Source organism: Talpa occidentalis, unplaced genomic scaffold (genome assembly GCF_014898055.3).
Source record: "Talpa occidentalis isolate TD23 unplaced genomic scaffold, MPIMG_talOcc4v2.1, whole genome shotgun sequence".
NCBI lineage: Eukaryota > Metazoa > Chordata > Mammalia > Eulipotyphla > Talpidae > Talpa > Talpa occidentalis.
This window is the reverse complement of record NW_026555331.1, coordinates 107,058,506-107,084,234: the sequence shown is the minus strand read 5'-3', so window position 1 is coordinate 107,084,234 and position 25,729 is coordinate 107,058,506. Positions and strand designations below refer to the sequence as shown.

Here is a 25,729-nt window from a genome sequence, read left to right as displayed (position 1 = left end):
CAGTAAGGCTAGGGGGTGTGGTGGGGGGAGCCTGTAGGAGATTTCTCAGGGCTGCTTCTATTTGCTCAGTAAAACTAGATGGGAAAGGATTTTTGGTTTTTGTTGTTCGTTTAATTCCTTTTTTTTAGATTTATTTATTTATGCATACAAGAACTGGGGTATAAGCCAGAGTGGGGAGGTGAGATGATTCACCAGAAAGAGTGGGGAACAGAACAGGCAGATCCACTGAAATACACTGCTGAGGGGAGTGGCAGGAGAGACAGGAGAGGTCTGCTGCACCATGTTGGTTGCTCCGTGGCCAGCTGGGGATCTAACTCACAATTCACACTGTAGTGGCTGGTGATAGCTTGATAGCGCTGTCTTTAACCCCTGCACAACCAGGGAGGCCTGGGAAAGGATCTTTGGGTTTGAAGTGAGAACGAACAGCCAGTTGAGCAGGCATCCCTGGGAGTCACAGGGGTGAGTGGCCATGAATTTGGAGCGGAGCGGTCAACATTTTCCCTGGTCCCACTTAGCTCTCCAGGGCAGGCATGGAATGGGCTGAGTTGACTTAAAAATAAAGGGCATATGATGAAGGGTGAGAAGGGTAAGGGAGCAGAACATGGTGTTGAGGGTATGATTACTATGAGGTAAGAAGTGAAGAGAGGGCACAGCCAGGTGGCAGGACTGTGATAAGGTGTCAAGAACAGTGGCTGGAGAGGTGAGTCTGAAATCAGTGTATATGGGGCTCCTGTGTGGGGTGAGATGGAAGTGAGGACGGGTGGGGTGCTTGGACCTGAGATCAGGGAAAGGCTGCAATACTGATACTGAGACACAGGGCAAGCTAGGAATTATGCAGTTTTAGGGACAGTGCAGGAGGGGACCTCTGAAGAATTTAGGGAGGCTTCAGAGATAAGGACAATCAAGGGAATGTAACCAATTCCACTAGGAAAAACAAACATCTCAGGACCAAGGACAACATTGTTAAAGCTGGTCCTGGTTTCCTTCAGGTGGTAAAGGGAGGCAGAGATTGGAGAAATGGAGAGTGGTTTAATTTATGGACACATTAGAAGGGCAGCTGTTTAACTTCAACGCAGGGATGCCCATCCAGAGGACTGGGCCATAAAGATAAAGATGCAACAAATGGGGAAAGAGAAAGCTGTTAGATAAGGAATGTGAAGATCCCCCACTCAGTAGCAAATTAAGTGAGACAACCGAGAACTAACCAATCACAGAGAGACTGGTGGAGCTTTAGAATAATGAGGGAAAGAAGGTATATATTCCCTGAGACACGACTCCACTTTGGCTTCCCTGCCCCTCCCAGGCCCCTGGGAGTCCCACTTTCTGTTCTTTTTCTCCTCAATAAACATTTTCTTTCTCTAAACAAACCTGCCTCTTCTCGCTTGCTTGCCTGAGCGTCTGCGAAGTTCCTGCTGTGGCTTCGTGAGACACCAGCCCGTGGGGGTCTAGTGGCTGGGGCTCAGTGCTGCCCTGCAGCCTGGGATCTGTTCCTGGCTGACAGACTAGGCCTGACAATTCCGGTATCAATACTGACCAGCCTAGAACATGACCACGGGCAAGGGTGTTGCAGTTAGGATGTGGCTGGTCAAGCAGGAGAAGGCCATGAACCTAGAGGCTTGGGGCACCACAGGGTCACCTCAATGGACCCTGACATCACCAGCAGGCTGCCTTTACTCTCTGTGAGAGGAGATAATGTGGGGTGTGTTCAAGAAGGCCAATGTAACTGGGCTTGATATAGGGGAGAGAGAGGAGGGGGCCATGGAAGATGAGGAAGGGAGCCAGGAGCCAGACCTGGCAGGTCCTGGTGAGGCCTTCCCTTGCATTTTATTCTAATTGTAATAGAGGGTTGTGAGGAGGGGAATGACAAGATCTGGCCTGCTCACCCTGGGCAAGTTTCTTCACCTCCTAGTCTCATGAGAGCCTTATGTGAAAAGGACTAATTATATTTGCCTTTCAGAGCTATTATGAGTATTTGAGAAAATGAACAGGCAACCAAAAGGTGCCCCCATTGTAAATGAGAACTTTCTTGGCTGTGATTGCTGGTTACTGTCTGGCACCAAGGCCTGTGGGAAGCATGTGGTCTCTGCCCCAGCACTCCTTGACTTTCTGAGTGACCATGGGCGACTCCTTTCTCTTCTCAGGGCATTAATGTGCCCACAAAAAAGCAGGAAAAAGAGACGAGTGAACCAGACAATTGCCAAGGTCTGTCCAGTGCAGGTCTCAGCTCTGTGGCCCTGTCTAGTAGGTGAGACAAGTAGGTACATAAACTACAACATGAGCATCAGTGAACCAGTCACAGACAAGATGAGTCAGTCATTTCAACCGGGGTTCCCTGAAAGACCCCTAGAAGAAAGTGGGACAGGGTGGGCCATGGGTGGGACAGGGGAACGCGAGTGGGAGAAGCTGGGAATGAGATTAGATGGTATATTGGGGTCATTTGTAGGAGCTGCCAGCTGCAGTCCCAGGCCCCTGGATCACATGAGGACTTTGGATATCATTTGTACTCAAGGAAGAAAAGGCGGAGGAAACTCTGAGAGTTTTCCTTGGTAGTGAGACTGTAAAAAGAAATGATGGCAGTGGTCAGCCTCACAGGGTGTGTCACTGTATCCAACAAGCAGCCAGGACTTGGTGATAGAAGGTCAACTACTCATAAAAACTGAGCAGATACAATGAAGCCACATGCATTTTTTTAAAAAATTTTTAAACAAAACCATTGTTAAAAAGCAAACAAAGATGTACTTTAGAAGCAAGGACAGAGATGGGGAAGGAGACAGTGTGCACCACCTACTATGTGCCAGATGCAATGCTTGGGAGCCACCCATACACTGGTCCTATTATTCTGTTTTATAGATAAGGAAACTGAGGAGGTAAGTAACATACCAAGCTCACAATGCCAGCTAGTAGCAGCTATTGGAATCTCTCCATTTGATTCCAAAGCCCTTTCCATTCACCCATTCAAAAAATTGTTTATTTTGTTTCTCTCTGTGTTTTAATCCACAGCTCCTGCTCGACATGACACCATAAGGAAACAAAACACACAGCACCTGGCCAGCCCGCCCCAGTCACTCTGGAAGAGGAACAAAGGATGCCCTCAACATGCTCACGCATAAGGACCCCCTCTGTCACTCTATCCTCGGGGTCCCCCACTGTCAGGGCAGATGAGAGTTAAGTTTTGTCAACTTTTGGGTACTTTGAAAACTCTCCTGAGATAAGACAAGAGAACTTGCATAAAACAAATGCAGTGGCTGAACTTCCACTGCCGAGGAACCTGACTGAAGCATCTGATTGCGAAGCACTTTCTTTCCGGCCTTTTGGGTCCCCTCCGGGGGGGTTGGGAGGGGCCGATTCATTCCTAGTGGGATAGAAGTCCTGGGATGGGTTAGTCACGGAGAGGGCCAGCCAGGCCGGGACTGAGGCCTGCTGCTAAGCTGGGAAGAACTCAGCTGTGCTTTAGAAAACTTGGGGAGGGGGCCATACCCGCCCAGCCCCCTCCCCTGCCGCAGCCCCCCCGCTGCAGCGGGAGCCCAGAAGCCCCGAGGGCTGCGGCCCAGGTCCTGCGGCTCTTCGCGGGAAGTGCTCCCTCGCAGAAATGGCTCCTGGGAGATGTAGTTTCCCATCCCGCGAAAGTGGCGCTTTGGTCGGTCATCTCTTGGGCGGGCAGCCGACAGGGGGGCAAGTCTCCCTCCCCGAAGGTGCAGAGGTTGCCGAGGAACCCCCAGATCGCACCTCCCTCTTCTCCAAACTAGAGACCTGCCCAGAGCTGGGGAGGAGGCAAGACGTACCTTTCTGCTGAGGAACTCCCTGACCAGGGAGGCGGCCACCTCCTCCACGAAAAGGCTGTCCATGCTGCCGGCTCTGCCTACGAGACCGCGGCCAGCCGCAGTCCCGGGCCCCTGGATCCGTTGGGGCCAGTATGGCCGCGTTGCCGTGGCGACGGAGTCCTCGGAGCCGGCGAGACTCCTCCCCTTCCCGGGGAGCCTGCGAGCTGGGGAGGCGGGAGGAAAGGGGAGGAGCGTGCTTTAAACTCGCTGCTGAGAACTTGAGCAGCACCCTCGAGGTGGAAGCCCAGGGCACCCGTGGGCTCCGGCCTTGGGTCTCGGCTCTGGCCCTGTCCATCTGGGTGGCCAACACCAGTCACCGCTCCAATCTGGATCTCCATTTCCCGAGATGTGAAATGCAAAGAATCCCTTACACCTTTTCCCAGAAGTCACCTGCAGCGCCACAGCCTTCTGGGTTCACCCAGGTTAACTGCCCATGACTGGCCTGGACAGCCCTTCGCTGGCCTGAACTGTGTGGGGTAAGGTGACCCAGGATTCTGGCCAATTTGACGCCGAAGTTAAAGAAGTCCTTCGGCACCTGCTTTCCCATAATGAGACTGCGGGTTATTAGCACCAAGAACTTCTCACATAGGATCACATCTCTGTTCCTACAACTTCCAGGCAAGGTTGCTGCTATTGGCCCATTCTTTAAAAGAAGACATTGAGCTTCGGAAAGATTAAGATTTTGCTAAAGATCACACAGATAGAACCAGCAAATGTCGGATTCCAGCTAGCCCAGCATCCCCAAACTCAGTCACTTGGGCACACCTTCACAATTGTTCCCCCATCTGCACATTACCTATGCAAAGGGAGCCTATACAAAGTACCAAAGACTGGGTGGCTTAAATAAGAGACTGAAAGTGGATCGAGGTGTCAACAGTTCGGGCCTTATGAGGCCTCTTTTCTTAACTTGCAGGTGCCACCTTCTTCTCTGTCCTCACATGGTCTTCCCTCTATGTATGTTTGTGCCTTCTCTTCTGATAAAGACACTAAGGACACTGGTCATATTGCCTTAGCCCACCCCCACCCACTGCCCCCACTATGACTTTTAACTTCATTACCTTTGAATAGCCCTGCTCGGAATACAGTTACATTGTGGTGTACTGGGGGTTAGGACATTAACATACAGATTTTGGGTGGACAATCCAGCCAATAATACCTATACTGTTACTTCTATATTTTCTTTAACCAACATACATGTTTATAAATTTATTTTTAAAAACATTTCCAAGCAGTAATATCCACAAATCCTGGGCTGGATGTGCTTGTTAAATCTCTCATGCACATTCAAACAAATGTATAACAAGAAAGCTATGTAGATATCTAAAATTATCTTGTGCCCTAGGATGGCACCAATCTCACTTAGGAAGGAATTGTATCACACCTGCAACACTTCCTATTCAAGCCATATTATTGTCTCAAAGCATTTTTCACCTCGAACAGGCAATAGTTCACTGAGAAGCTGTGTGACATGAGCTGCTGGAAATCATATGATTCTTGCTCCAGGGGACCGCATGTTGCAGGTCCCCTGCAAAGACACAGTAATGGATGTGTAACATTAAGAGCACATGAGAGATTTGTACTTGGGTCAGAGATTGTATATCACAGGTAGTAGGTATTACAGAGTCAAGAAAGAGAGATTCCCCTGCAGGAGGAAGATCCAGGTAAAATAATGGCAAGGAGTTAAAATTCGTTCATTCATCAATCCATTTATTCATTATTACATAGTTACTGAGTTTGCAACATGTACCAATGCACAGTACACTATAGATTTAGCATAGTGCCCTCTTGGAGGAAGGATGTAAAAGGAGCAGGGAACAGAGAGAGACATAAAAAGTGAATTGATACTGAGAAATACTGAGAAAACACACCAAGCATACATAATACATGGTTAAAAATCATAGAAAGAAATTAGAGGAGGCCTTTTGATGGGAGCAGAGATCACTGTCTTTTTTTTTTTTTTTTTTAAAGAATCTCCTAAGTAATGAAGCCATTTTTATTTTTTTATTGGTGGGACCCTCACCGGTGGCTGGGGATCAAACTGGCGCTGCAGAGGCTGCAGGCAGCCTCATAACCCAGCGCTCAACCGCTGCGCCACCAGGGGAGGCCCCAGAGATCACTGTCTTAAGTGCATCCAGACTGTTATAACAGAATACCATAGCCTGATGACTTAAAAACAACAAAATTCTGGAGGTTGGAAGTCCAAAATTAAGGTCCCAGCAGACTCAGTGTGTGGTGAAGGCCTGCTTTCCTGGTTCATAGAGGCTGTCTTTACAATGCAGCCTCCTAGCAGAAAGGACAAGTGTCTGTTTTTGAAAGGCTCTAATCCTCTCCAAAGTCCCCATCTCTAATACCTTCACACTGGGAGTTAGGATTTCAACATATAAAAGGGGGAGGGAAGTGTTAACTAGCACATGAGTATTTCAACATATTCAGACCATAACAGTTACTTGGATAGTAATGTGTCAGGAAATACCTGAAGAGAGGGTGGGTCACAGAGGAAGAGCAATCCAGGCAGAGAAAAAATCAAGTGCAAATGTCCTGAGGCAATGTGGAGCCTGAGTGCTTATGAAACAAGGATGCCTGAGGGGAGTAGAGAAAAAAACAAGGCCTCATGAGCCCAACTACAACTATAAAGACAGGGCCATCAAAAGAGCTCAGGTTTTTATTCTGAATTGGGTTTTGAGCAGAAGAAAGACAAGATCTGATCTAAGTTTTGATAGAATCCCTCCAGCTTGTGTGTTGAAATAGATTGTAGAGAAGCAAATATAGAAACGGATACTGGCTAGGAGATGATTAAATAATCAACAACAGTAATCTGGATAAATCTAAGTTGTACATATCAGTGTGGGTGTGTGTGTGTGTGTGTGTGTCTGTGTGTGTATGAAGATGTGTACATGTGTGACACTTTCCCAAATTTGAGACTTTTTTACCACATTGGAATGAAATGGTTAAGCATGGGAAGCACAGGAATGTGTTCTTTTTCCAGACACATAGCCAGCTCCTGGGGACTCAACAACCTTACGATAACCTTAAGATGTCAAATTAAAGGGGACAAGCTGGTCAGGATGGGAAGGGAAAAGGATGTCCTGCCAGCAATCTGGGGGAGAGACTAGATTGCATCACATGTCCATTCTTTACCACAGTTCCCTGCCAGCACCCTGACTTCCCAGCACAGGGGTGAGTTCCCTGTGCTGCAGCATCCCTCGGAGCTGCATGGGAGCCCGCTCTCCCACTGGGGAATGGGAAAGGTGGCTGGGGTCCTGATGAATGGCGCCTCGTACTACACATGTGAAAGACGTGACAACAATGTCCTCAAAATAAGGATCCAATCTTTATAAAGCTCTATAATCATTTTAAAAGAAAAAGATGCTTTTCTGAGTTCCATAAAACAAGGATAGGGCCTCCCCTTGTGGCGCAGCGGTTGAGCTCTGGGCTGCGAAGCTGCCCCCCAGCCTCTGCAGCGCCGGTTCAATCCCAGGCCACCAGGCGAGGGTCCCACACGGCGAGACAGACCTCTCCTGCCGCCTGCTGCTCCCCTCAGCAGTGTGCTTTGGTCCTTCTGCCTCTTCTGCTCCCCGCTCTGGCTCTGGTGAATTCTCTCACCCTCCCACGCTTCTGACTGTGCCCAGTGCTTGTATAAATAATAAATAAATAAATCTAAAAAAAAAAAAACACAAACAAGGATAAACCCATGGAGCCACTAACTACATAAGAACTATAGTGCAGTACCTGGCAAACGCAAATTCTCTGTGCCACACACTGGCCTACAGAAGCCAGCGCTGGCCACGATGAGCATGGGCCTCACTAGCGCCTCATGGTCATTTCATTTGCCTTCTCAGAATTCAGTGGGGACCACTCGGGCCTCCCCTGGTGGCGCAGCAGTTGAGCGCAGTGCTGTGAAGCTGTCCGCAGCTTCTGCAGCACCGGTTCGATCCTGGCTGGCCTGCGAGGGTCCCACATGGTGCGGCAGACTTCTCCTGTCTCTCCCCCTGCTCCCCTCAGCAGTGTAGTTCATCAGTCTGCCTGCTTTGCTCCCTGCTCTGTCTCTGGTGAATCCTCTCACCCTCCCGCACATCTGGCCTGTACCCCAGTTCTTGTATAAAATAAATAAAAATAAATCTTTAAAAAAAAAAAAAAGAATTCAGTGGACCACTCTCCCAGTCGAGCAATGGCGTGAGCAGAAAAGCTCGCTCTCAAAAGATTACATACAGTATAATATCCTTGTATAAATTTAAAGACAACTGTAACGCCCAATCGTAATTGTGGGAAAATATAACTTCAGTAAAGTTTTATAAAAATAAAAGCAAGGGAATAAAGTTTACATGATTCAGGAGAACAGTCCTCAGGAGCAGGAGGCAGGAGGACAATGCAGCGGAGGATCATGGGGAAAAATAGAATTATGCAGGTTCTGGGGTCAGTAGGCATTTCCTCCATAAGCATTTGTTATGTCATTCCTGGCGATTCATTAGTTATGAAAAATGGCTTTGCAGGGACCAATGACGAGAGAATATATCAACCAACACAGCTCGGTTCAGGAGGAAGTAAGGGAAGAAAGAAGAGGGAATCTGAATGGCCTTTTACATTGAAGGGACAATCGAGGGAGCCTTGCCTCATGACACAGCTTTCACACAGTGGAGAAAGGAATTGTGTACATGCATGTGTGTTTGTGTACACGCATGCATATGTATAAAACCACACACTGCTATATAGCAGCGGCTCTATCTAACTATGAGCTTCTGAGCACCTGCATAAGTGTGTCCAGACACAGGAGTCTATGGCTCAGCAACAGAGTGCAGCCAGTGGAAGGGCCTTGGAACAGGGAGATGAGGCTGCTGTACTGTGAGAGTGTCAGCTCAGCTGGTGCCCCACCAGGATACTCCAGGGAGGATCCCCCTCCAAACTAAGGCTTCTTAAGGGCAGGGCAAAGCTACTATTTACCTGGGTCAGGGGATTCTAGAGAACAGAAGTACAAACATGTGTATGTGTGTTTTCCCAGGGTCAGCAAGCGGGAACATGGATCTGACCATGTGCCACATGTCTGGCCCAGCTATTTGGGAAGGATACTGTGGAAGTTCCTATAATGAAGTGACTCTCGGACTTCCCAGCTGTCTGGTCTCCACTCCCAGAGGTCAGAACAAGAGGTCTCGCCAAGGCCAATGTTTTTGGCAACTTGAAGGAACAGCTCAGCCACACATTCTCCACAAGACTCTGGCCTGGATACCTCCCAATCTGCGCTCCACATGGCCACCAAATGAGAGTGGAGATGAAGGAAAGACCCAGGCCTGGCCTGCTCCAGCAGGATGAAGTGAGACAGCTGAACCCTGGCCAGGCTCTCCACCATTCACTCAGCCCAAAACATTCCAGACCTCTTCACTTTCAGGAGCATTGGTGTCCAGAGTCCATGCAGGTCCATGCAGCAGGGTTGTCGAGGCAGGCCTATGCCAGGCAGATAGGATTTTGAGAATGTGTCTACTTTAACCAAGAGTTCTATAATTCTCCACCTCTGTGATGGTTAATTTTAAGTGTTCATTTGTCTTGGTCTGTTTGTTCAACATCAATCCAGATTTCACTGTGGAGGTATTTTTTAAGTGTGCTTGCCATTTAAATCAGTGGACTTTGAGTAGATTATTCTACATAATGGAATAGGTGGGCCTCGTTTAATCAGCTGAATACCTTAAAAGAGAAAAGATGGAGGATCCCAATTCTGTGTCCATTCTGCCTGCCTTTGGATTTAAGCTGCAATATCAGCCCTTCCCTAAAGCAGTCTCCAGAATGCCAGCCTTTCCTCACACCTCTCCCTACCTCCCTCTCTTCCTCTTTCTCTCTCCCTCCCTCTCTCCTCCTTCCTCCCTCTCTTGATTAATTGATAGATAGATAGATAGATAGATAGATAGATAGATAGATAGATAGATAGATAGATAGATAGATAGATAGATAGACTATTGGTTCTATTTTTCTGGAAAACCATAACAAATGCAACTCAACCTACTTCCTGTATGCTCACCCTGGAATGGCCAAGGAAATTCTTGAGCAAAGCTCCTTAGATACTATCTAGGGAAAAAAATAACTTCTCTAGGACAAATTGCAGCCTTTGGCAGTTACTCCGCACCCTATGTTTTCTTCATTGAATGCAGACCCCAGACCTTCAGACACAGCTGTCATTTCCTCCTTTGAGTTATTCCTGATTGAAACAATATGATGTCACCCTTTGGAAATCATAACATAACATCCCCTAAGAAAGCATTCCACATGAAAATTCTGATCCAAGTAAATGAATGGAAATTGCCCCAAAGCTCTGTGGTGAAATCAACTGATTGCTCAATAGGATCCATCATTCTTTCCATCATTTATAATAATACATTTAGAGATGGGCAGTGGTTCCCAGCCACCCTATGTTTCCCACCTTCTTTTGCATTTGGATATGGCTTTGGAACTAGATTGTCGCCAATGAAATGAGAGGGCTAGCACCTTAAGGCCAGTCCCCACCTTTTCTATACTCAGCTCTCTGGTAAGCCAGAGTACAACAGCATCTATGGTTGTGTGCTGCAAAACCTGACCATAAATACAGAGGCCATAATCCCCCAGGGCAGTGATTCTCAAAGTGTGGCCTCCTCCAAACATCAGCATTAGCATTCACCTGAGAACTTGCTAGAAATACAAATTCTCAAATCCTGTATCAGATCTACTAAATCAGAAATCTGAGGGTGGGATCAAAAATCTGCACCTGCACTTCACCAGACCTTCCTCGAACGCTGACGCACACCAGTTTGAATACTCTAAGAGATGGCAGAAAATAGATGGAAGTAACCTGGTTCCATGAATGACTACATGGAACAGAGTCACTAGATAACCTGGAATTCAAATGGTTACAAGTGAGAGAATAATTGTCCATCTGATCTGGGGCTTGCTTTGTTTATTTCTTATATAGCCCCCTAAGAATGAACAAAGCCCAAATGTGAGTAGTAGTGCATCCCAGCAGGATTTGCTAGACCAGAGCTTCCCCATGGAAGCATCCATGCTGATATGTTGCAAATTGGTTACATGTACTGAGACCCCAAGCAACTTTCTTGGGTCTCAGGGCAGCTAGATGAAGCCTGGGTAGAGACCACAGTTTGTTATAGCCATAAGCAGCCTCTCCACTTATCCCAACAGGCAGCACAAAGTGATCATTTTCGACATGTGTCCCAACCTAAAACCTGCTCTGGACAGCCCCCCACTGTTCGCAACTTTCCATCTTCAGCTATTTACTCTCTACTTCCCTTGTTCTCTGAACTCTTAGTCCACCGCCTGGGCTATTTGCTCCAAAGGCTGGATGTAGGCATCTTTCTCCAGGTTGGCTGTCTGATTGTTCCAACCACATGCCCCTGAGTTGATAGTCATAGGGATTTTCCTTTTCACTTCCACCTCCCTAAAGACAGTGATATAGTTTACAACCCACTTCATAAAGTAAGAATCCATGAGCTCATATATAGAGAAGGATGAAAAAAATGAAGAGTGAAAAAGAAGAAGAAAGGAAGAACGGAAGGAAAGACAGAAGATTCTCCTCACCTTTGAATGTCAACTAACAAATTTAGAAAAAATGATGGGATTAACAAGTTAGCATCCAGCATAAAAACTCATTCAGGATGCTAAAACCAGTGGGTAAAATTTTAACGAGGAATAGGATATCCATATAGTCCCAAAGTAGTTCTCTCTGAGACATATCTGAATTACAAAGGGAAAAATGGTCACTTAGGGTGACCATGTTTGGGCTGGCCCAACATTAACTAAGTGATTAGAGTTACCAGCATAAAACAAATCAACATCCAGTTCCTCCCTGTGCATTGAGAGCTACACAGCACCACTCCTGTGGTATTGATGCCAAAATAAGAACACAGTGATGTAAACAAGATTGAAGTTTGTCTCCACACAAAAGACCCGGGTTCATGCAATGCTGGGCATTTTTAGATTTCCAATTTCCTTCTATGTTGTTTGCGTGGCCATGACCTCCTAGGCTGGGGTATCCTGGGCGGAGGTAGGGTGAGAGTGGGTGGGGAGATGGCAGCTGGCAGCCATGTTCCAGGCAGCAGGAAGGAACAAAAGGATAAAGAGCAAAAGGATAAAGAAAAAAAAAAAGCAAAGATTCCCCATGCACCATATCTTAGAGAAGGTTTCCAGAGCCTGGCCCAGGACACTCTGCTTATACCCCTTTGGTCAGAACCACCAATGTGGCCACACCTAGCTGCAAAGGAGGTTAGAAATACAGCCTTTGTTTAGTGAAACCATGTGCCCAGCTAAAATATTCTCTTACATGATGGATCTGATGGGTACAATGGACATGGGAGGACAAGTAGCCATCTCTTCTGTTTCAAAATAGCTTGTTTATATACCTCCAGCTCTTTTTATAAGGAACTCAATTCAGGGCTCCCTCTCCACCCCATACACTTGCTACAAACACAACAAGCCCACGTGTGGGCCCAGATGGGCACAAAGCTCAGAGCACATATCCCTCATACTGTTAGGGGGAAAAGGGTGTCCCAAAGCAAATTCCATATAGGCTTTGTGGACTCCACCCCCACCCCAGGTCAAAGCCAAAGACACTGGGAACTCCAAATCCCATCACCACCAAAGGGAAGGTGGCTGGGACCTGAGGGTGGGGTTAAGCAGCCAGGTGGATACAAAAGGCAGACACGTGGGCTTTGGGGGAGCCCCCATTTTTGGCTCTCCGCCAGCTCGCAGCATCCGGCCAGCTCTGAGAGTGACTTTGGGTTTCCAGGTCGTCGGATCAGGTAGGACGCATTAAAGACTTTATTTCCCTATTTTCTCCCTGAGTTGTACATTTTCCTTATTTCTTTTTCTCTTGTAAATAAACCTTTTATTAACCCTTTTGTGTGTGTCTGTAGTAGAGTATTCATAAGTCCCTTTAAAGCGCGCGGGTGAGGACCCACAGCCAGGAACCCGTTTAATATCGGGGTTGCTCTATAACAATACCTCCATCCCCAAACACCTCCAGGCTGACACCATGGCCATGGCTGGGCACAGCTTGAAGGTTTGGATCCTGTCCTATTAGGAGGGACAGCTGCCACAGGAACTGCCCCTGGCCTCTGTGTTGACATTTCAGCTGATTTAAGCTGAGCTGACCAGAACAGCCAATCTTTGTTCTTTTCCTCTGTTTTCTAGATAAGTGAGTTAAAAAGCCTCTAGTAAACAACATTTCTCCTGACTGTGGCTTTTCCAGAACTCTAGGGAAAAGAGTAGATTGGGGTTTTGGAGATTAGCACACGGTAGCAAATGTGCGATAATTCTCAGTGTTTCAGGTGGACCTGAGGATTGCCAGAGCCAAGAACACACCGAGATGGCACCGCCCTGTGGGGCATGCTTCTTGCTCTCCCCCACCCACCCATCCCCTCCAGCTCCACCTGCACAGGATGTGGGGGTGTTACAACCTTGGGTTGAGGAGATTAGGAATTTAATATAATTTTGAAGACTATAAACTCTTTGTGGGAAACCTGTCTCCAGCCCAGCTTAGTTTATGATATTTCTTGATTCCCGTGTGGTAGAGGTGGATGAATGAGGATAATGAAATCTGAGATTCTGGAACGGACAGTGTGTATCTTTTTTCTTACCACGGAGCCTGTGATGTGGGATGGGTCCTTGTACAATTAGCTATAGCTTATAAGGATTTTCCTCGGCCAGGAAATCTAACCCTTTTTCTCTCCATTAGACATGATTGAACTACTCACTCTTAAAACCCCAGCTCAGAGGTACCCTCCATGAAGCCCTCCTGGAATTCCCTAAGCCCAGTTCAGTCTTCCCCTGGTACCCTGTGAGAGGATGGTGTGAGCTACAGGGTACTTTCCTTGGTTCAGAAGCCTGGTTCAGCAGCTTTGTAGCTGTGTGACTTTGAGCAAATCTTTTAATCTCTGTGCCTTGGTTTCCCTACCTAAAAAAATGAGGTTTAAGCACAGGGGACTGAGGTGATGGTGCACGGGTGCATTGGTGAAGGAAACTCTATGCAGACTACACCTGAGGGGGTGGGGAAGCAAATATTGCTTTAAAATGAACAATGATGTAAAAAATAAAATAATAATAATAATAATTTTTTAAATGAGGTTTCAAAATAATATCTTCCACATGGGGCTGTAGTGAGAACTAAATAGTTTTACATGTTCTTTAAAGCAGCTGACCTCATAGCAGCTTTCTTCACAATAGCTAAAATGTGGAAGAGAGCCAAGCATCCACCGACAAATGAGTGGATAAATAAATGTGGCAAACGCATACAATGGACTCTTATTCAGACTTAAAAGGAAGGAAATTCTGAACCTGCTAGATGGACCTTACAGACATTGTACTGAGTGAAATAAACTAGTCACTGAGAGGCGAATACTGCCTGAGATACCTCGGCCCCTCCAACTCATAGAGACGAAAGGAGAATGCAGGTGGCACAGGCCAGGGCAGCAGGGACAGAATTTCAGCTGGGAGAGATGCAAAGCGTTCTGGAGGTGGGTGAAGACGGTCACACAGCAATGTGAATGTACTCACTGTCGCCAAACTGCAAGCTTAAAACTTAAGCTAAGATGGTAAATCTGATGTTACGTGTATTTTACCACAATTTAAAAAATCAGTAGTTTTTAAAAGTGACTGGCACTTAATAAGCACTATGAGGAGTTAGGTGGACATGTGGTTTATGTATGTGTTATCGCTCTCTCTCCTCCAGAGCAGGCACTGATGGAATTCAGCCCCAGTGCAGTGAGTACCCCAAGGGGGCACGCCCCAAGGGGTTGGGCCAAGTGTGCAGAGCCAAGGCCTGCATCTCAGGGGTAGATGGAGGCATGGGGCAGGAGGGAGAGGACCAGGCAGGGAAGATCCCAAACTGGAACTACCCCCAATGAGAGCTGGCAAGGGATAAAACTCATCCAGGTGAGCCTGGTGAGGATGCATAGCACCAGTCAGAGGGTTCAGAGGACTGGGAGGACTTAAGGAGGGTGAGGGAGCCCTTTACTCCTCAGGATATGGGGAGAGAACTTCTGCACCATAATGCTGGACACACACACCCCCTCCCAGTCTTCCCACTCTGGCATCTGAGAGGCAGCTGTGACACAGGGGACAGAGCACACTGGAAATGAAGGTGGGAAAACTTAGACATCACAGTCTTTTAAGAACAGGCTCCCACCCAGCTCCTAGCAGATCCCACCAGGAACCCATGAGGGAGGCCTGAGGCATCAGGATCCCTCTTATATCCAGTTGCGTCCCAGTGGGGGGCACCATTAAGCCATGCTCAGTTGGGCTATGTGCTCTGTGTAGAAATGAGGCCGCTGCCTCCAAACCAGGGGAGCTCATCACTTACCCACCAGATGGCCCACGTGTAACCCAGTGTCTCTTGTTCCTGCCATGCCCACAGCTCTCCTAAAGCTGTCACAAGAACAGGATGGAAGAGGCAAAAACCCCCTCTGCAGGTTTAGAGTAAAGGAACAAAGGCTGGGCCTGGATAGGCTCAACTCAAAAAGTATGTGGCAGAGGCTGGTTGCTAGCTCACCCACCTCCTGCCTACCTACTTTGTGCTAGCCACCTCCACTGTAGAGGCTAAGAAAGTGACATGCTTCTTTTCCCTGGCTACTGGGCAGCTGGGATGTGCCACTCGACACAACTGAAGTCTGTTAGGAGCTTCTGCTGTGGCTTTTGCTCTCCTTATAAGAAGGACAGAGGTTACTGATGAAGTCCACTTTCCTTCCATTTCCCAGCTTGGAACCTAGGACTGATTCCTGGAACTCTGAAAGCCATTTGAGATCATGAGGAAAAACAAAGTTAACCAATGAACTTTCCACAGACTATCTCTATTACCATTGAGTCAGTGAACAATATAGTGCAAGGCTATGTGGGAAGTTTTTTAAAATGGTGCTTGGGTTTTTAGTGTTTGCCAGTGGATATAACAGGAGACCTACCACATTGCCCTAGCTAGGCAGCAATTCAGTGACTCACCACACAAGATGAGGGGTGGCCCCACAAGCCCACATCCCCGGCCCCGCACAGATGCTTCCTTTCTACAGTCACCCAGGGCTTTTTTCTCTGAAGACCTCTTTCCCCATAGTATCAATATCACATCATAAGTTTGACACACAGGTTAGAGTGAAACGAAATGTTTTATTAAGCACATAGTGAATACATGTTATTTTCAGGCAGCTATATGGCGGGTACACAGCATGTCACTCAGCCCTGCTTGTCCCAGTCTAACAAGCAAGGCAGCCTCACAAGTCCCCCCAATTGCCCTCACCTTGCCCAACCTCTTCCCAAACAGCTAGAGCTCTTCAGCTGAGCCGCCCCAGGAGCGAGTCCTCTGTAGAGGCCCTGACACTTCAGGAAGGACACATTTGTAGCTTTTTTCCCTCAGCAACCTCTCCCTCCTCAACCTCTCCCTCCCTCACACACATTATCTTTGTTTTATAGAAACCATATCCCTCAGAAACTTCAAATGCTCAATACACCCTCATCCCTAAGGTCCATTTCCTCTACTAGACCTCATTTTGGTCCCTGTTCCCAGGCACACATTCTCGGGGTCTCTGTGTTTGCTGGTTCACCCACCTCCCTCTTCCAGCTGACATTCCACCGTGAGCATTTCTACAAACTATTCCCATTAGGTGCCTCTCCAGACAAGTCCAAAGAGGAGTCTAGTCACATAGACCCATTTGGGGAAGAGTTGAGAGCTCTATGTTCCCTGTAGTAAAGTGTGACCCAAGAAATGAAGCGTACTGACAGGATTGCTATTACTGGCCAAGTCTTTGCTAAGAGAACCCCAAGGGAAGAGGGATTGTTGGGTCCTCCCAAGCCTGTGGGGATGCCTAGTAGAAAGGCAGGTACACAGGAGGGGACACAGGTCAGGCAACATGGTTCTCACTCCAGCTCTGACACCAGTTTACTGTGTGTCTCTGGCAAATCTCTCACAGTCTCCTCAGGGACCGCAGCTTCTCTGACTAAACAGCAAAGGGACTGAACTCAGTAACTTTCAAGAGCTTTTTCAGCTCCCCTTTAGGGAAATAAAATCAATACTCAACTTGTGCAAAATCTTTTACTTTTCAAAATATTTTATATCAATGATTTTCTGCTCCTGAAAATTTCTTATAGGTTGTTAGATTAGGTCCCATTTCCCCTACCTCACAGAAAGGAAGTACGAGACCCAAAGAAGGGAAAAGACTCACCCAAGATCACCCAGTCATTTAGTAGCAGGGCTGAGACTAGATTTGAGGTCCCCTGACTCTTACCAGGGCTGCTACTTCCAGCTCTGCAGGGTGTGCACAAAGGTGCAGATTTGGGGGGGTAAGGAATGGAACCAAGTCATCCTTAAGGAAAGGGCACCTTTCTCTATTTGGTCTACCCCAAAAGGGCAGCTTGTCCTCATAGTCCTTCCAGAGGGAGAGAGGACACCTTTTCTCAATTAATCAGCCCAGAGGGCACCTTCCTGCAGTTTGTCCATCTGTAAGCATTTCCTGATTTGCACAGAGGCACCTTATGTCTTAGCACCAGTCCTGACTCCTGGCCTGTGCCTCATCTGCCTCCGGGCTGCATGACCAGGTCTGGAGCAAGGTTGCCAGATAAAAATGCACCCAGTGAAACTGGAATTTCAAATAAGTAATAAATACTTCTTTAGGATAAGTATGTCTTGTGCTATTTTGAGAACATACTTATTCTTGTTTATCTGAAGTTCAGTGAACTGGGCATCCTGTATATGAAGTTGTGAAATCAGCCAACTGACTGGAGGGAGTGCTCAGACTGACCCGTGTCAGCTCTTGAAAGCCAATTGTTAAATTTTTAAGAATTCTGTGAGCCAGTTGTTAAATCAGTGGGAGCTCAAAATCAATGGCGGTAGGAGTAATTACACCTTGGAAATTGGGAATTGCCACAAACCATGCACCCATCCACTTTCTTGTTTTGTTTTTCTTTTAGAACCGGTTCTGAAACACCAGCACCCCACTCTCTAGAGGCTTCCTTGTCTGTAACACTATGGGTAAAAACTCTGAGAGCATGTCCCTGGGGGTGGGATTACATCTGAGAGTAGCTGTCAGGCTTAGTAAAATAGAAAATGGAATATTCTAAGTATGTTGGAAACTTAGAATTCTAAAACAAGGATATTACAGTCTCAGAATTTCTGAAGATGGACTGTAGTTTGAAAGCAGGGCAGCGAGGCACTACTCATTGCTAAGCCCTCCCTAGCAGACAGATGGGCGAGCCCGGCCAGGCCTTGGGGGATTCCTATCTCAGGGTCCAGGCTTCTTGCGTGCCACAATGTAGCAGACCCCTGTGTTGGGAGCGCTGGAGGCCGAGTAGCTCTTGGGGCTATGCAGGAACTGCTTGATGTCAAAGCCGGCATCCAGGACCGCCTGCTCCACCTCCTCCTTCTCCAGGGACACACAGGAGAACTCGCGCTTCCCCACCATGTAGGACGACAGGCGCAGGGTGATTGTGGTCACCAGGTGGCCGCCGGGCTTGAGCAGCGAGGCCAGGTTGCGCAGCGCGGCTCGGTAGGCATCCAGGCTGCAGCAGGCGCACTCCATGGCCAGCAGTGTGAGCACGCAGTCGGCGGGAGGCAGCTCCACCGGGGTCAGCGGGTTGCCCAGGTTGGCATCACACTTAAGCACCCGCTTCACCACGGCACGCAGCTTCTCCTCCTTCTCCTTCCAGCGCTCACTGCAGAGAAAGGCAAGAATTATGGAAGGAGCTCGAAGGCCCCAAAGGCAACGCTCAGCCGGAGTCAACCAGAGAGTGGTGATCTCTCAGCACAGAACAGGATCGCTGTCCGGGAGTCCCTGTGTGGCCAATGGCAGGCTCTGCTCCAGTCCTGGCTTCAGTTTCCCTCCCCAGCAGGAAGGTGGGTAGAGGAAGTGGATCAGGTTGACATGCTCTCTCTGATTCCATGTGAGTCCCCTTCCCTTGACCCCTCAGAGAAATAAGGAGCATGGGTTAGACATTCCATCAGCACAGGTGCGCTGGAAAATTAGCTACAGATGTAGCTGTCTTAAAAATATAACGCTGAGTGATGAAAAGCAAATCTTAGAAAATAACATAGAGGTAGGTGACTAAAACTAAACAATAGGCTGTTAAGATATCATAAATATAGAGTAAAATAATTTTTAAAAGCAAGAGAATAAGTATACAATTCAAGTAAATGAGCACAGGTGGCAGAAACAGGGGAGAAACACTCAGATATGTAAGTCTACCCTATCTGAGCACTCTGGCTGGGGGGTGGGTTCACGCTGTCACACAGCCTGCTGTGCAGGCGCAGGACTGGTTTTTTTTTTTTTTTTTTAAATATTTGTTTTGTTTTTTTTTTTTTTAAAGATTTATTTATTTATTTATACAAGCACTGGGTACAGTCAGAAGCGTGGGAGGGTGAGAGAATTTACCAGAGTCAGAGCGGAGAGCAGAACAGACAGACTGACGAAGTACACTGCTGAGGGGAGCAGCGGGCGGCAGGAGGGGTCTGCACGCCATGTGGGACCCTCATCCAGTGGCCGGGGATCGAACCGGCGCTGCAGAGGCTGCGGACAGCTTCACAACCCAGCGCTCAACCTCCCCAGCACCACTGGGGAGGCCCAGGATTGGTTTTGATTATAGAGGGAGGAAGGGAAAATGGAAGGACGGAAGGAGGGAAGGAGGGAGAAGGCCCTACCACCTGAACCTTAGTGGGGCTATCTGACTATTTCACGTCTCACTGCAGACCTGTGATCAGACACTCTCCCCCCAAATTGCTATAATCATGAAACTTGGGGCCCATCTATAGTTCCAAAACATCTTATCCCATCCTTGAGGGGTCTATTATGCTAAAAATGTCAAGGCCAATGAGAGGCAGAGAGTCCTTTGAGAAGGAGGTTGACATCCAGCCCTGTCCCCAGGCCCTGAGCCCTACCTGTTCCCTTCCAGCTCACAGGCGTATTTCACAGCTGGGGTCCAGTCATAAGCCCCTGGATCTTTCTTCAGCCACTTGTTTAGCTCCTCCCTGTTGCGGTCAGTGAAGTCAGACATAGTGATGTCTTTGAACACCTCACAGGCGGCGAGCAACTGGTAGATGGTAGGGCCTGAGCCGATGTCGATCAGCGTGTCTCCACGGAGGCCGCCTGAAGGAGGGAGAGAGCTCACTGAGATTCTCAGGGAACCAGTGAGAGAACTGAGGCCTGAGACAAATATCCAGGTCCTACCCTCAGGGGAAGCAAGACCAATCACAACCATGATCCTGGACTGATGCTTCCATTATGCCAGGCACCATGCTCAATGTTGTCTAGGCATTCGTGTCCGTTATATGCCTCAGAAACCCCCTGTGTGGTGACCACTGTCTTTATTTCCCATTTCATGATTAGAAAACGGAGTCTGGGAAGGCCAAATAATTAGCCCAGTATCTTTCAGCCAAGAGCATAACTACCATCCTCCTAGGCCAAGAACAGGAGCCCAGGCCCTGATCTGATGAAGATTCTGGCTGTAGGGCTCAAAGAAGTCACCCTGGGGTGATGCTCTGCAGGTTCAAGGCTGACTGGGAGGCACCCTGATATCCAGGCCCCCTCCCGACAGAATGGCTCCCTCTGGGGAGAGGAGCGGGCAGGAACAGGAAGCCAGAACTGGGAGGGAGATGAGTTGGGCAGATAGTTGAGGGTGGCCTGGAAGTTGGAATGAAGCATAACTTCCAACATTCCGCCCAGAGCCCGGGCTTGGGGCCATCTCTCAGCCTGTGGGGTCACTCTCGGCCAGACTCTCTCTGATTTCTGCCTCCCCAAACTTCCCATTCCCCCAGGCTCAGCCTCTTAACCCCCTCCTGCCCTCCTCACCAGGAGACTCACCCTGACTGTTTTCCTCCCAAGTCCCCAGAGTGAGGATGAGAGAGGACATCACAGAATGACCATATCACCATTGCAAGGCCAGCAGATGCAAGAGCCATTTCACAGTTCAGTTGAGGCCCTTGGAGTCTGAGGTCTTGCCAGCAACTTTGTGACAGGACAGACACCCCACCCAGAACCCTCACCTCCCCAGGTAGGACTCATTACAACCACGTCTGATATGGCACAACCCTGACCCAATCACAATCACACTGCTTGCCCTTGGCCTTCTTGGGGTCTCTGGAGGCCTGTGCAAAGTCAGTGCTGGCCATGATAACATTCAGATCCTCCTGCCCCACCCCAGAGATGAAGGAGCTAATGGAAAGGGTTTGGGAACTGCAAGGTGCTGTTCTCTCCCCTGCATTTCTTGGTCCCTGGTCTGGCCTGTAGCTCCAGAGGTCTGGAGAGACAGACCCCGCCTCTTGAATAACATCTACCAAAGAGAGGGGCAGGCTCCCCATGGCCCCCACCTCAACTTCCACCCCATGTAGCCCCAAGAGAAGAGCAGACTTCCACCAACTGGCCACCCTGAACACCCCATCCCTCATCTAGGGTCCCTGGAGCGAGGCTCAAGGAGCTGCAGTAGGGACAGGCACCCGTCTGCTCACCAGGACCGAAGGTCTTGTGGAGACACTCCAGGTTAAACTTGAGCATCTCCACCTCGGGCGAGGGGCCTCCTTCGAAGCTGTAGTAGGTGGTCAGGTAGTCCCTGGGCATGAAGTTCTTCTGGTACTCATCACCTCCCGTGAAGCTGCGCTCCATGGTGGCCAAATGCATGCCCTCCTGCCTGCCTGGATCTTTTAAGATTCCAGGGCTCCAAACTCCACCTCCAGAAATCTGATCTCATTCCTTAGCTCCTCCCAGGCTGACCTCTCCTTGAGCTGTCCCTTCTGGGGAGATGCAGAAGGGGGACCCAGGGACACACACTCCTCCCAGCACACTAGTTTCACTGAAGTTCCTTTGAACCCAGAGTCATGTCAGTGAGGTTGTAGCTGCCCAGGCCCCCTACCCCCAGCTGCCCAGGCCCCCTACCCACTCTGACCTCTGTCTGTCAGTGGTGCCCTATTCTGGGTCCTCAACTCTACCAACCATGTGCTGCTGTGTGACCTTGACCAGATGCCAGGCCTGTTTCCCCATCCATCACTGGCTATAAGAACCACAGGTCATAAGAACCTAAGCTACAAGGGCTCTGGTAGATTCCAGGTGTCACAAGTCTGACATACAGTGAGGACCCCTAGTGCCTCTAGTGATCAGTGGGACCCTGTGACTCCCCCCAATCCAGGCAGTGGGTTTGGCTCTGCACACCCCAGCCTTCTCTGGAGGACATTGTTCAGACCCTAAGGGCAGAACAGGATGGCTGACTACGCATCACTGTATAGGCCCCTAGAGACCAGAGAACAGCCATGCTCCATGAAAAGGACAAGGGAGCCCTGCCACATAACATGAGCAATCAGCAGAGTCCTGGACCCTGGCTGCCGACTCTTCGCATGACCCCAGCAAAGTCATTCCCCACACCTCAGCGTTCTTCCCTGTAAAATGGGAGTGGGGTGTAAAACCTCCTACAGGAAGGTTGGCCTCCTTTTCTGGCACAGGAAACAGCTCTGTCTTGGCCACAAACCAGACAGAAACGAATCTGCTACACTGGAGGTCCAGGCCTTCTGCCCTGGAAGTGGGAAGGACAAGAACATCTTGTTCTGGCTTTCAGTAAACAAACAATTCTGACCCCCTAGGGCCCGACGGACTGAGGCCTCCACAGAGGCAGCAATACCCAGTGGTCATGCAGGGCCTGCTTTCCAAGGCTTGGGCACCCAATGGCCTCCAGGGATGCTTGGGACATGGCGCCAGTCTGTGAAAGACACCCAGGGCGGTCAGGAGCCTGAAGCACTCACGTCACATAGAATTGAGGGGAAACCACAAAATACTATTAGAATTCTCCGCAGAAAGAGAATCAACAGCTATGTGTGTCTATAGCCAGCTACCTAGATGAGTAAGAGACGGAGAGGGATGGAGGCAGAAGGAGAAGGGGAGAGGGAGGGAGAGAGAGAGGGCTGTATGTACACGATACAGGTAGTCTAGACACGGAGAAAAAGCAAATGTTGTTTCAACCTGAAGGGTGAAGACCATCAGGCTGGAGAACCCCAGAAACAGCCAATTCAAAAGCCCATTCAAATCCATAGGCCATCTGCTGGCCAACTTCCCTCTAGCTCAGAGGAGGTGCTTGGTTCTATTCAGGCTGTCCATTGAGTAAGGGGCTCAACCACATTATGGAGTTCAGTTCACTTTGCTGAAAGTCCACCAACTGAAATGTTAACATCACCCAAAGCATCTTCATGGAAACATCCAGCATAGCATTGGATCATATATCAGGCATCATGCCCGACCAAGTTGACAAATAAAATTAACCACCACAGTTCTCCATAGTTGGTAGCAGGAAGGAGCCATCGTCAGTTCTAGACCTGAGACAGAGCTATCTGGAGGACTATTGCAGCGAAGGAGCTGAAGAATATACATCCTCACTCTCTTACCTCCTGCAGAATCCAGCTGAAATCCAGAGGGCAAGGAGTCAGTAATACAGTGCACATTAACCCGTCTCCCAGCAGGAGGCAGAAGGATGGAAGCTAGGTGTCGAGGAGGCTCTAGAAGATGCCATCCCATTAATCTTTACAAATTGAACTGTGGATATCTGGGGGCTATCTGGAGGTGCCCAGAGACCCCTGCAGTGTGGCGTGTGGGCATCCAGGTGTTTGCTTGGCTGGGGGCAGGAGGAGACTGCCCTTTCCCGAGCTATTCGTGGTACTAATATTAGATATGTTTGAATGGACAGAGGAGGCCCTAAGGGTGTCCAGTCCTTCTGGCTGCCCAGAGGAATGAATTCCAATCCTGCTGGCATTCCAAAGCCAACGTCGTCTTCCTCTGACCCAGCCACCTCTTCACCATGTCCACTCTCTCCATCCCAACACACATGCTGCCTCTGGCCTGGCCCGAGTTCTTCTTAGCACTAGGGTAATCTGCTCAAAATCAAGTCTTTTATGGATACATTTTAAGGGAAGATTCCTCCAACCTTCACACCATTGACATATCAGGCCAAATAATTCCTTGTAGGGAGGGGCAGGGAGGCTGACCCATGCAGATATCCAGCAGCATCCCTGACCCTACCCACTAGATGCCAGTAGCACCTCATTGTTGTGACACCAAAAATGTCTCAGACATGGCCAGGGGCAAAGCCACCTCCTCTCCCATTGAGAACCACGGTCTTCATCCACCTGGCAACACTGTCCTGCCTGGGAGTTACCATCCCTTTTCAGAAAATCTGCATCATCTGAAGCATCTTCCTGTCCTGTAACTTCTGTCTAGCTCTTGGAAATTTCCACTCAAGAAAACTTCTGCCTTAATTTCGAGTAAATGAGCAAATTGTAAGCTACCTATCAAGAAAATAAGACCTCTTGGGAGTCAACCAAATGAGAAAAGGATCAATCTCCTCTCAAGATTAGGAAAACGACCATCTCAGCATCCCGCACCCCTGACATCCTGTTATCTCTCTTCCCGCCTGACCCTGGGGTGAAGAAAGAAGTCCAGAGCTTGCAAGTGTAAACAAGATTTTTCTCTGGTGAGTTCTAATTGGCCATGAAGAGCCTCATCTCATGCCAAACACCAAAATAAAAGCGAAATGTCTTTTTAAAACTTAATCACAGAAGCTACCACAATTGACTATCAAATTTCTGGATAGAGAAGGATTTTTGAAGCTTAGGTGAAGAGAGCATATTTTATTAGAGAAAAAATGAAGCAATTATTTGCCCTAAATATATTAAACGGCAAAAGCATTACCTTCCCTTTGGGAAAACAATTTGGCAATTATTTGACTAAATTATTGATGCTAGACTATTTACAACAAAAACTTCAAACCTTGACCCAATAATCCTACATCTAGAAATCCAGACTAAAACCAGAATCCAAAACACAGGAAAAGTTTAATATGCATTGATTACACTATTTACAAGGAAATCTGCAAGTCTCTGACCTAGTGACAGTCACTAGGGGAGCAGCTAGGACAACCTGGCTGAGCCTCTGGATACTGTTTATTAGCGCTAAAATCTACCACTTCCAGAGAACTTAGAGTCATGACTCAGAGGGATGGTGCTGACCCAGCTGTGAGAACAAGGCAGGCACAGACGGGCACACGCAGCAGCATCACAGCCTGGAAGAGCATTTCAGATGCGGGTATCCAGAAGCAAATCACCATGTAACAAACCCTCAGAAAAAAATGATATGTTCAGTATCACCAATCATTTTAATCCTCCTAGAAATTGTGTTCATTGGATTTTAACATTGAAATTCTGTTCTAATAAAGTGGCTAGCTGTCTCATTTTTCTTTTATCCAACTGGGTAGGCCATCTCGTTGCCATCACCATTTATTATATCATTAACTCTTTTCTGGCTGAATTGAAATTCCACAGATAAGTAATTTCAGGAAAGGGGACATTTACATTTAACACAGTAAAATTAGAGTTTATATTCTGTTGAAACTCAAAAACCTGAAAAATTAATGTTAATTGCTTCGAATCTAGACAGTAGGGACTAAAGGGCTTTGTTACTTCAAAGTGTGCCATTTCCATGTTCCTGTGAGCTGTTAGAAATGAGAATCTCAGAACCAAGATCTGCACTATAAATCGGTCCCCTGGGGATTCCCAGGCACACTGGTTTGTACACCCTGCAAAGGGAAGCTGACAGGCTGGTGGGGGGCCAGCAGAGTGTGATGGGTACAGGATAAGGTTTGCAGTTGGTCTGCAATTTTTCTTTGGACACTAGACTTCAGTTTTCCTCTGGACCCAATTTCTTGCTTCCAGGGCTTTCTTGAGAAAAGCCATGTCCGTCACCTTCCACTTCCTCATCTTGGCGGGGACGGTGCGGGGGGTGGGGGGGGTGTCAATGTCTACTTTGCAGACTCTTGTGAAGAAGGCAGAGAATGGGGCATGCCTGGCACACAGTAGGTACTTGGTGGGTATTATCCACCTTTCCAGGTGTCCTCCTTGGTGCTGTTTATTCAACATCTGCGGGAGAGTCAGATCACTACCT

At 48.2% G+C, this 25,729-nt stretch overlaps 2 protein-coding genes across 3 annotated transcripts in view; both read right to left on the bottom strand.

Moving 5' to 3' along the window:
- MINDY4 (MINDY lysine 48 deubiquitinase 4) overlaps window positions 1-3,944 on the bottom strand; it is a 111,557-nt gene extending 107,613 nt beyond the window's left edge. The window contains exon 1 of one of the 2 annotated variants that reach the window (XM_054692452.1): window positions 3,783-3,944. In XM_054692452.1, the coding sequence (XP_054548427.1) occupies window positions 3,783-3,845 (63 nt within the window). In that variant the 5' untranslated portion in view covers window positions 3,846-3,944. The remainder of the gene's footprint in view (window positions 1-3,782) is intronic. The other variant, XM_054692451.1, reaches the window with a different exon arrangement.
- An 11,988-nt stretch (window positions 3,945-15,932) lies between these two features.
- On the bottom strand, window positions 15,933-21,445 carry LOC119244139 (indolethylamine N-methyltransferase). Its single transcript, XM_037509821.2, has 3 exons — window positions 21,265-21,445; window positions 19,699-19,906; window positions 15,933-18,479 (listed from the first exon to the last, which is right to left on the bottom strand). The coding sequence occupies exons 1-3, from the start codon at window positions 21,431-21,433 to the stop codon at window positions 18,050-18,052; spliced, it is 807 nt and encodes a 268-aa protein (XP_037365718.1). The 5' UTR covers window positions 21,434-21,445; the 3' UTR covers window positions 15,933-18,049.
- Window positions 21,446-25,729: the final 4,284 nt, after the last annotated feature.

Bases quoted from the DNA above. Each gene is read 5' to 3' on its own strand.
- LOC119244139 (XM_037509821.2), bottom strand. From the start codon at position 21,433: ATGCATTTGGCCACCATGGAGCGCAGCTTCACGGGAGGTGATGAGTAC. The intron at 19,907-21,264 runs GTGAGCAGACGG...TCCCTCCTTCAG, and splicing joins CCACAAGACCTTCGGTCCTG to GCGGCCTCCGTGGAGACACG. The intron at 18,480-19,698 runs GTAGGGCTCAGG...CTTTCTCTGCAG, and splicing joins TGTGAGCTGGAAGGGAACAG to TGAGCGCTGGAAGGAGAAGG.